At 36.6% G+C, this 12,327-nt stretch overlaps 1 protein-coding gene across 3 annotated transcripts in view; it reads right to left on the bottom strand.

Annotated features, from left to right (window-relative positions):
• LOC131102318 (sodium bicarbonate cotransporter 3-like) overlaps nt 1-12,327 on the bottom strand; it is a 60,032-nt gene that overhangs the window by 27,708 nt on the left and 19,997 nt on the right. For 2 of the 3 annotated variants that reach the window (XM_058047886.1, XM_058047884.1), the window contains exons 5-7: nt 9,779-9,939; nt 8,704-8,892; nt 4,647-5,039 (exon numbers count right to left, since the gene is read on the bottom strand). In XM_058047886.1, the coding sequence (XP_057903869.1) occupies nt 4,647-5,039; nt 8,704-8,892; nt 9,779-9,939 (743 nt within the window). The remainder of the gene's footprint in view (nt 1-4,646; nt 5,040-8,703; nt 8,893-9,778; nt 9,940-12,327) is intronic. The other variant, XM_058047885.1, reaches the window with a different exon arrangement.

Genomic DNA, 12,327 nt, shown 5'->3' with positions numbered 1-12,327 from the left:
CTTTTAGTCTTGAACATGCAACGTGAAATGAGGTCATGTATCTTCATCACAGAATAGAAACGCTATTCTGTGTGTGCTTTAGTAACAGTTCTTTTACCCACGATTCCTCGGTTATCGGCGCTCGTCGGTACGACACCGATGCCACCCGCGGCTCAATCAAAATTTACTACATTTATGCAAGTATGCAATTCATACCCTAATCATGGTGGTTCCCAGAAGTATGTAGATGCTTGGGAGATGTGACTAGTGAACAGGAGCCTGATTGCTCACATACCCGGGCAAAGCCTCTAGGAATAAGAGAGGGATTAGCCTAGGTTGCATCCGCTAAAAGGTCTTCATTCAGGAAGGCTAAACCCCGGAATGCTCACCCACAACAACCTTTTTTTCAACAGTGATGACTCAGCAGATGAGGATTAAAATACATAACTGAAATTGTATGACTGACCGCTCGGCGGAAAACGAGGGGTTGTCCCACAAAAAAGGTTTTGAAATGTTTATGATTGCGGTAACCATGAAATAGTCGCACTCCAATTAACCCTATGAAGCAAACTTATGATTTATCGCTCATCCAATAATGTGCAGGTAGATCCCGTGTGTCAAAAAAAGAGAAAATAGAAATTAGGAACATATACAGTGGAACCTCGGTCGAAAAAAGCCACACACCAAGCAGCTAGCATACAATAATACAGAGCATGTGTTGTTGTCGTGTTATTACTAAATTGTGTGAACCCAATGGTATTCTTAAAGTATTTTTAGTGCAAAAATTTTATATTTTATATATATATATATATATATATATATATATATATATATATATATATATATAAATATGTTTGTGTGTGTTTATGGTGTATTTATACCAAATTATATTTTATTTATTTATTTATTTATACATTTTTGTCCAAAAAATATATTTAAAAAAATATATATTTTGTATATATACTACTAGTATAAAATGTCCAGCTATTTAAGGACTTTAAATAGCATCATATATATATATATATATATTTTTTTTTTTTGTATAAAAAAATACATATATGAGATCGGGAGCTTGGTGAACTTGCTTGCTTGTTAATTTAGCCTATTCAGCGTCCTGGGTATGTTCTTGATGCTAATGTGTAGCTGAATAACTTGATGTGTAATATATATATATATATATATATATATATATATATATATATATATATTTTATTTTTTTTTAATTTATTGTATAAATACACCATATTTTATATGAGATCGGGAGCTTGGTGAACTTGCTTGCTTGTTAATTTAACCTATTCAGCGTCCTGGGTATGTTCTTGATGCTATTGTGTAGCTGAATAACTTGATGTGTAATATATATATATTTTTTTTTTATTTTTTTGTATAAATACACCATATTTTATATGAGATCAGGAGCTTGGTGAACTTGCTTGCTTGTTAATTTAACCTATTCAGCGTCCTGGGTATGTTCTTGATGCTATTGTGTAGCTGAATAACTTGATGTGTAATATATATATATATATATATATATATATATATATATATATATATATATATTTTTTTTTTTTTTTGTATAAATACACCATATTTTATATGAGATCAGGAGCTTGGTGAACTTGCTTGCTTGTTAATTTAACCTATTCAGCATCCTGGGTATGTTCTTGATGCTATTGTGTAGCTGAATAACTTGATGTGTAATATATATATATATATATATATTTTTTTTTTTTTTGTATAAATACACCATATTTTATATGAGATCAGGAGCTTGGTGAACTTGCTTGCTTGTTAATTTAACCTATTCAGCATCCTGGGTATGTTCTTGATGCTATTGTGTAGCTTAATAACTTGATGTGTTAGACACCTATCATTTCTAAACAATTGCGACTTATGGAATTTTTTTGATGTATTTTTTTTTTGTTTGTTTCTTTTGTCTTTTTTTCCTGGTACTGGTTTTTGGCTTGAGCCCTCTTTATTCCGGAATCCGAGGCCTCCACATGTTAAAAAAAAAAGTTAAAAAAAAACTAAACTACTACTAACAAGTCACCTCCACCATCCAGACAAATGAAAATGTATCCGACTGTCTAGTCTCTGCTAAACGTCCAGCTATTTAAGGACTTTCAACCTTTCACCAAGGCACACTAAGTAGACTAATGATCACAGCTTGATAATCCCATTCAAGTGAGGCAACCCCCCATGCTAAAGTCAAGCCACTTGGCTCTTGTGTGTGGAGGGGGGGGGGGGGTATAAAAAAAAAGTATACATCCTCCTTTGAAAGGGGATACAATTACAGAAGCTTAGCAGCTATAATAAGATGACCCTTTCACACAACCTCTCCGCTTCAACAAGTGATAGCCGGTTCTCATGTCCCACACGTTGATGTGGAGCCGTTCCCAGAATAAGACGCACGCAAACTCCCGTCTAATAATAAACCGACAGGAAGGAAATAAAAGACTCCCCGTGACTGCTCGTAAAGGACCGTCAAAGCCGGTCTCTGCCCTCGTATACATGCCAAGCTCTGTCGCTTGCGTACGTCAGTGCTAAGTTCAAACTCTGGGTAAAAGAATGTTGGAAGCCGATGAAGAGAATGTATGGGTACAAAATGATGCAAGAACCTTTACGGCTGCGGGGATTCTGAATAAAAAGGTGAGTAAACATGTTTAAAAGGAAAACTCGTGACACCCCTGTTAAATATGCCGACACCTCACACACATGATGATATACGACTGAAGCATTTCCAGAGGGCAGCCATGACACCTCAACCAAAAAGTGCATGAACATATTTTATAAGCAAGACTTGGAAGAATGCTTTGCCAAGGTGCGTTGGGGACAAAGCGCTTTAGATGGCAAAGGAGCAGAGGGGGATGTGTTGCACGTAAAAAGAGATTAAAAGCGTTGTAGAGAACAAGAGCCATGACAGGTACGGTACTGTGCAAAAAAAAAAATCTTAGGCCAACAGGGTTTAGGGATTGATGGATGGATGGGAAGTTGGCTTCTAACAAGTGTCTGTGGTGTTTTAATCAAGTTCTGATGCCATTATAGTCGTCATCATAATGGCCGCTGTGCTTGTTCATTAAATAGCATCTGAGTACTACACAAAAATATATTTTAAAAAAAATCATTCCTGCTTTGTGGTTGAAAGAGCTTATTATTTGTCAAAAAATATGCGTAAAATATATATATATAAAAATATATATATATATATATAATATTATAAAATATAAAAAAATATATAAAAACTATATATAAAATAAGAATTTTCATGCATAAAAAAGCATCTGAGTACTACACAAAAATATACACATTTTTTAAAAAAATCATTCCTGCTTTGTGGTTGAAAGAGCTTATTATTTGTCAAAAAATATGTGAAAATATATATAAAAATATGTATAGTATTTAATATATTATATAATATAAAATATATAAAATAAGAATTTTCATGCATAAAAAAGTATCTGACTATTACACGAAAATATACACATTTTTTAAAAATCATTCCTGCTTTGTGGTTGAAAGAGCTTATTATTTGTCAAAAAATATGCGTAAAATATATATAAAAATATTATATATATATTATTTTTTTATATATTATATATAATATATATATTATATATTTTTTTCCATGCATAAAAACGCTTTTGTGAACTAAAATGCAAATGTAATTGAAAGAGATCATTTGTCAAAAAATATGCATAAAATATATATGTACATATATATATATATATATATGATATATTATTTTATATAAAAAAATATATATAATAAGAATTTCCATGCATAAAAACGCTTACGTGAACTAAAATGCAAATGTAAGGCATTCAGAAGACTCATTCAAAGATATGCAGTATTCTACATTGGTCAGTGGGTGTCAGTTATGTTACACTGATGAGACAATAACCACTGCAGGAAGTACTTTACAAAACAGGAAGTAATAAAAAAAAGGTGTGCATCATAGGTCTCTAAATGACTCAAATATTGTTTTTAAAAAAACGTATCTAGAAGTTTATAAACTGTTTTTATTGAAAATAAGAAATCATACTTTGTGGAAATTCACTTATCATGGTTGGGTGTTGGGTATGTGCATATGGGATGCAGACGTGGAGTTTTATTTAATTTAAATTAAATTTTAATAATTAAATGAAATTTAATAATTGAATTTAAATGAAATTTAAATTAAATTATAAAATAAATAATAAATAAATAATAAACAAATTAATAATAATAATAATTAAATTTAAATAATAAAATGTAATTTAATAATTTAATTTAGAGTACAGAATAATCCGATTTTGTACTGTGTATTCCATATTTTTGTATTTCATCCATACAAATGATATTCATCATGTCCAATTATGCATATTAAACTATAATGTGTGGGGGGAAACGCGGTAATGGTATCATGCGCTTGCACACAGAAGCCATTTGCTTGACATCCGCAATCAGATGAGGCTTCCTAATTAGCAAACACACAATCAAAACACACGTTTTGGCAAATGGACCTTGACATGGAATTGTGGCGTATGACTTTTTGCACAGTACCGAAGTGGTTGCAAGGATGCTTCGGAGAGTGAGTGACGTGAGATGGCCACACGGCGCTTCCATGCTAGTCCTAGTGTTTTCTGCTCAAGCTGTGACTCACACTGGCAGGCTACACAGATAATTGCCTTCTAATGGCAGCCGCTCGGGCCCCTGGGATGCACAGGACGATTGCCGGCTGAGCTGCGGCGATACCGCCGCCGCCTCCTCTGCGGAATTTGCTGTCAATTCCTCGTCATTGGGCGGGGATACCACCACCTCCGGGATGCTATGAGGGCCGAAGCCCGCCGATCCACGGCTGCGGCGCGGGGACTCGGGGGATGCGCGTCTGAACGACGCGGGGGTACTTTGCGGCGAGGGAGCCGGGGAACGAGCGGTGTTGGAGGAGGAGGAGGCGGAGGAGGGCAGGAGCTGGTTGAGTAGGTTGGAAACTCGGGACTCTTGTCTCTGAGGCGGGTTGGAAGCAGAAGAGGATGCTCCTGGCTTGTGGAGGGAGAGACGCGAAGAGGACAGGCCCTCTCCTAATAGAGGAGACAATAGTAAAAAAGGCAGGGAAAAGGAGGAGGAGAAGAAGGAGGAAAAAAAAAGGGTGGAGCACATAGGAAAAACATACCAAACACGTCAAAGAGATGCCAGTCGGAAAGTGTGCGAAGCAGGAAATGGTGCAGAAACGTTCTCGAGATTCATGCATGCATCCAGTGAGCAAAAAGATGCAAGTTTAGTGCAGAAAACGGTAGGGGGGCGGGGGTTCGGGGGTGTCCACACAAGACTCAAAACCCCGTCTCAGTCAAGCTGGATCATGTGACCGGTTAGTCCAATCCTCAGTTTCTCATGCCAAATAATGCACTACACCAAATGCAAGTTTCACTCCCATGACAAGAGTTCATTAATCTAAACTGCAGCTATCGCCATCACCGCCGATCAATACGAGAACTCTATTTCAAGACTCAAAAACCCGTCTCAGTCAAGTCCAATCCGTTCATCAGTTTGCATGCCAAATAATGCACTACACCAAATGCAACTCACTCCCATGACAAGAGTTCATTCATCTAAACCGCAGCTATCGCCATCACCGCCGATCAATACGAGAACTCTATTTCGATCCCTATCTTAGCTTGCAGCCATGCGCAAGTTCAAAAGCAGGTAAAGCATAGTTTTCTGGGTGTCGATATATAAGAGTTCATTCATCTAAACTGCAGCTATCGCCATCACCGCCGATCAATACGAGAACTCTATTTCGATCCCAATCTTAGCTTGCAGTCATGCGCAAGTTCAAAAGCAGGTAAAGCATCGTTTTCTGGGTATCGATATATAAGAGTTCATTCATTTAAACGGCAGCTATCGCCATCACCGCCGATCAATACGAGAACTCTATTTCGATCCCAATCTTCGCGGCAGCCATGCGCAAGTTCAAAAGCAGGTAAAGCATCGTTTTCTGGGTATCGATATATGAGTTCATTCATCTAAACTGCAGCTATCGCCATCACCGCCGATCAATACGAGAACTCTATTTCAAGACTCAAAAACCCGTCTCAGTCAAGCTGGATCATGTGACCGGTTAGTCCAATCCTCAGTTTCTCATGCCAAATAATGCACGACACCAAATGCAAGTCTCACTCCCATGACAAGAGTTCATTCATCTAAACTGCAGCTATCGCCATCACCGCCGATCAATACGAGAACTCTATTTCAAGACTCAAAAACCTGTCTCAGTCAAGCTGGATCATGTGACCGGTTAGTCCATTCCTCAGTTTCTCATGCCAAATAATGCACTACACCAAATGCAAGTCTCACTCCCATGACAAGAGTTCATTCATCTAAACTGCAGCTATCGCCATCACCGCCGATCAATACGAGAACTCTATTTCAAGACTCAAAAACCCGTCTCAGTCAAGCTCGACCATGTGACCGGTTAGTCCAATCCTCAGTTTCTCATGCCAAATAATGCACTACACCAAATGCAAGTTTCACTCCCATGACAAGAGTTCATTCATCTAAACTGTAGCTATCGCCATCACCGCCGATCAATACGAGAACTCTATTTCAAGACTCAAAAACCCGTCTCAGTCAAGTCCAATCCGTTCATCAGTTTGCATGCCAAATAATGCACTACACCAAATGCAACTCACTCCCATGACAAGAGTTCATTCATCTAAACCGCAGCTATCGCCATCACCGTCGATCAATACGAGAACTCTATTTCGATCCCTATCTTAGCTTGCAGCCATGCGCAAGTTCAAAAGCAGGTAAAGCATAGTTTTCTGGGTGTCGATATATAAGAGTTCATTCATCTAAACTACAGCTATCGCCATCACCGCCGATCAATACGAGAACTCTATTTCGATCCCAATCTTAGCTTGCAGTCATGCGCAAGTTCAAAAGCAGGTAAAGCATCGTTTTCTGGGTATCGATATATAAGAGTTCATTCATTTAAACTGCAGCTATCGCCATCACCGCCGATCAATACGAGAACTCTATTTCGATCCCAATCTTCGCGGCAGCCATGCGCAAGTTACGAGAACTCTATTTCAAGACTCAAAAACCTGTCTCAGTCAAGCTCGACCATGTGACCGATTAGTCCAATCCTCAGTTTCTCATGTCATGGGAGTGAGTTTGCATTTGGTGTAGTGCATTATTTGGCAAGAGTTCATTCATCTAAACTGCAGCTATCGCCATCACCGCCGATCAATACGAGAACTCTATTTCAAGACTCAAAAACCCGTCTCAGTCAAGCTTGACCATGTGACCGGTTAGTCCAATCCTCAGTTTCTCATGCCAAATAATGCACTACACCAAATGCAAGTTTCACTCCCATGACAAGAGTTCATTCATCTAAACTGCAGCTATCGCCATCACCGTCGATCAATACGAGAACTCTATTTCAAGACTCAAAAACCCGTCTCAGTCAAGTCCAATCCGTTCATCAGTTTGCGTGCCAAATAATGCACTACACCAAATGCAAGTTTCACTCCCATGACAAGAGTTCATTCATCTAAACTGTAGCTATCGCCATCACCGTCGATCAATACGAGAACTCTATTTCAAGACTCAAAAAACCGTCTCAGTCAAGCTGGATCATGTGACCGGTTAGTCCAATCCTCAGTTTCTCATGCCAAATAATGCACTACACCAAATGCAAGTCTCACTCCCATGACAAGAGTTCATTCATCTAAACTGCAGCTATCGCCATCACCGTCGATCAATACGAGAACTCTATTTCAAGACTCAAAAACCCGTCTCAGTCAAGTCCAATCCGTTCATCAGTTTGCATGCCAAATAATGCACTACACCAAATGCAACTCACTCCCATGACAAGAGTTCATTCATCTAAACCGCAGCTATCGCCATCACCGCCGATCAATACGAGAACTCTATTTCGATCCCTATCTTAGCTTGCAGCCATGCGCAAGTTCAAAAGCAGGTAAAGCATCGTTTTCTGGGTATCGATATATAAGAGTTCATTCATTTAAACTGCAGCTATCGCCATCGCCGTCGATCAATACGAGAACTCTATTTCGATCCCAATCTTAGCTTGCAGTCATGTGCAAGTTCAAAAGCAGGTAAAGCATCGTTTTCTGGGTATCGATATATAAGAGTTCATTCATTTAAACTGCAGCTATCGCCATCGCCGTCGATCAATACGAGAACTCTATTTCAAGACTCAAAAACCCGTCTCAGTCAAGCTGGATCATGTGACCGGTTAGTCCAATCCTCAGTTTCTCATGCCAAATAATGCACTACACCAAATGCAAGTTTCACTCCCATGACAAGAGTTCATTCATCTAAACTGCAGCTATCGCCATCACCGCCAATCAATACGAGAACTCTATTTCGATCCCAATCTTAGCTTGCAGCCATGCGCAAGTTCAAAAGCAGGTAAAGCATCGTTTTCTGGGTATCAATATATATAACGAGAAGTATAAGTATTTCAAATCAAACCAAGCCAGCCATAAAAAAAAACCACACAATTATGAGCACCCATATTTCTCTTTCATTACGGTGGGACCGATTGCGTCACTGTTTGATCAATCTCTTAAAATAGTACTCACTTTTTACCATCCACCTTCTACGCACACATTGAAGGATATATATAATAAATGTTTTTTTAGAAAGATTTCCGTACGTTTTGAATAGCGTGGAAAGGGGGGAGGAAAAAGAAAAGTGAGTTGCGCCGCAGGGTCTCACCGTTTCTTTCAAGCAAGAGCGGGTCAGAGTGTTTCTTGCCTATGTCGGCGATGGAGCGCACCAGAGGGATGCGGTTGCTGAGCTTCCTCTCGTTCTGGTGGTGGTGTTTCTTCAACATGGCTTCCCGCACCTTCGCGCGGAGGTCCTCCTTGAGCTGGCCTGACGCCACCATGCTGTCGATGACCATGTCTGAATCGGACAAAGAAAATGGCATCAACTTGAAGTTACGATGTTTACGATGACTATAGGGGTGTTATTTCATGTCTGGAGGGCTCTAATAATGTTAAAAAAAAACATTTTATGTCTATTATAGAAAACAACATGTCTATGTCTATTAGTTTATTTAGCCATGTTTATGCTTGCAAAAAAAAAAACACTAAACTCATCACACAGTAACTTAACACTCCAAAGGTGTACCGAAAACTATACAATGAAGTACCAATATGAGTTTTGAAGTATCCCATTTTGCATTGTGTCTGAGCAAAGCAGTTCATTGGAGGACATGTGGCATAGAAAGTGGTTAGTGCGCAGGCCACACTGTTTGGAGACCCGAGTTCAATTCCACTCTCGGCCATCTCTGTGTGGAGTTTGCATGTTCTCCCCGTGCATGCGTGGGTTTTCTCCAGGTACTCCGGTTTCCTCCCACATTCCAAAACCATGTCTATTATTATTTAGCCATGTTTATGCTTGCAAAAAAAACACTAAACTCATCACACAGTAACTTAACACTGCAAAGGTGTACCTAAAAATATACAAAGAAGTACCAATATGAGTTTTGAAGTTTCCCATTCTGCATTGTGTCCGAGCAAAGCAGTTCATTGGAGGACATGCGGCATAGAAAGTGGTTAGTGCGCAGGTCACACAGCTAGGAGACCCAAGTTCAATTCCACCCTCGGCCATCTCTGTGTGGAATTTGCATGTTCTCCCCGTGCATGCGTGGATTTTCTCCGGGTAATCCGGTTTCCTCCCACATTCCAAAAACATGCTAGGTTAATTGGCGACTCCAAATTGTCCATGACATTAAATAGCAGGGCTGTGGAATCAAGATTTAAGAAATGCAATGAAAAAGACTCACCAGCGATTTCCTCAATACTGTTGGCCCTCATATCCAGCATGACTGTGCCGTTGAGGATGCAGCTACGCAATTCAAATAAACTGTGCAGTGACAGCGTAGCCACGTAGGGCTTGCTCCATCTTTCCCCTCCGTCCTCCACATCCTCTTCAAACTTAAGCCACCTGCAAACGCGCATAAGAGTTGTATGAAAACAGAGACTATTGAAGTGAATTATGTACTGAATTTCATATCATATAGTTCATGTTCTAATATTTATGGGTTAATATTGCTTCCTTACAACCCATCTTGGCACAAAATCACTTATGGTGGTCGGATTATTACAGTACCTCAGAGTGTAATTATGACTTTATCACCATCATGTTTTGACTTTATTCTTAATAATATTATATATGATATGTTATTACCCAACTGATGATTTTCTGTTGCAATAGTAATGCAACTTCATTTTGTTTGTCATCAAATGTATTTAATGATGTATATTTTTGGACAAATAATAAGCCGTTTCAACTAGTTTATTTTTTTATAATTAAAAAAATATTATGACCTTTCTCTTAATATTTTACTACAATATAATATATACTATAATATAATATTTGACTCTTGTAAAATGACTTTTAATTGTTTTTTTAATTTATTTTCCACCTATTTCATTTTTCTTCTTGAAAATTTTTACTTTTACTAATATTATTTTGACTTTATTCCCATAGTTTTACTTTACCAGTTTATTTTTTACAATTAAAAAAATTTAATAAATAATTAATATTTGAGACTATTCTTGTAAAATTACAAGAATAGAGTTTTTTTTTCATTTCTGCTGTTGTTTTTTGTAATTTTCCACCTATTTCATTTATCTTCTTGTAAATTTTTACTTTTACTAATATTATGACTTTATTCCAATATTATTTTGACTTTATTCCCATAATATTACTTTTCATTATGACCTCTCTTAATATTTGACTATATTCTTGTAAAATTACATCTGTTTTTTGTCATTTCTGTTGTTGTTGTTTTTTTTCATTTTTCTACTTGTAAATTTTTTACTTGAACTAATATGATGATTTTATTCCAATATTATTTTGACTTTATTTCCATAATATTACTTTTCATTTCTGCTGTTTTTTTTTTAATTTTCCACCTATTTCATTTTTCTTCTTGTAAATTTTTACATTTTTTCCATTTCTGCTGTTTTTTTCCCATAATATTACTTTGCATTATGACCTTTCTCTTACAATATATTTGACTATATTCTTGTAAAATTACATTTGTTTTTTTTTCGATTTCAGTTTTTATTGTAATTTTCCACCTATTTGTTTTTTCTTGCAAATTTTTTACTTTTAGTAATATTAGGACTTTATTCCAATATTATTTTGACTTTATTCCCATAATATTACTTTTCATGCCAACTCGTGTTACACAAATTACAACTTTGTTTTGTCTCATAATATTCAGACTTTAAAAAATAATGATTTTCTTAAATTTCTACTATATGCAACTTAAAATTTTCCCTTTTTTTGTTTTATTGTTCAATTATACTGACCTAACGTGACCTAAATGTTCTTACTGGAGCTTGCCTGCTTACCATTATGGCACGTGAACAATTGACAATATTGACAATATTGCTAAATGATTTAAGATTATCAGCTGGCTATCTTGTGTTTAGCTTGAACAGGTGTGCGGCACTATAGCATAATCCTTCAACTTATTTACAGGAGTTGGTGCCATACGCTTGGTATGTAGCCGGTGTTGGAATATTTGGAATATTTGTGCTTTGTCACCCATCTAGTGTATACAGCATAATACTCTCCACATCCTTTGAGTGTGAAGGAATTTCTCTGCATGAGTTGATATCGTTGTTAGCAAACATTTGATATAGTATTAGACTATATCCTTAACCCTTTTTGTTACCTCGTCATTCATACTTTATAAAACAACAATGCTGCAGTTCCGGTCTGAATTTTAAATTAATGTCTAAATTAATGTTGGTCCCAATACAGACTTTTATGATTTGCATTCATTCTAAATGGTCTTTAATTAACACAGGGTTGAAAATTTCACAAAAAAAATCACAAAAAACAGGGTTTATGCAAAATAAGATACTGTGGTGTGCAATTTAAGTTGTCGAAAAACTGCCATATTTTTGTCTCAATGCTAGCAACTACAAAATTTGGAAACCTGCACATTTCTATGTGGCAAAGACATCTGTATAAGTGCAAAGTATAAGTGTGATTTCAAAAATCACAAATACTTCTGAGGAAAAAATTGTGTTACGTTTAGAAAATTAGGTTTCAAAAAAAGCTAGAATGTGAGGAGTATGAAGCAAAAATATTATGCAAATAACGTCATAATTACGAGAATAAAATCTACAAGTTAAAAGTAGTAAAATAAAAAAAAACTTTAATTTTATGAGAATAAAGTCAAAATATTAGAAAAAAGTTGTATTGTAACAAAAAAAGGCATAATTTTACAAGAATTAACTGGTAATATTATGTGGGGAAAAAAATTGTAATTTTAGTAGCATGAAATATTTAAGATAAAATGGTTCTACCATA

Source organism: Doryrhamphus excisus, chromosome 14, assembly GCF_030265055.1.
Source record: "Doryrhamphus excisus isolate RoL2022-K1 chromosome 14, RoL_Dexc_1.0, whole genome shotgun sequence".
NCBI classification, from domain to species: domain Eukaryota; kingdom Metazoa; phylum Chordata; class Actinopteri; order Syngnathiformes; family Syngnathidae; genus Doryrhamphus; species Doryrhamphus excisus.
This window is presented reverse-complemented; position numbering and strand designations above follow the sequence as displayed.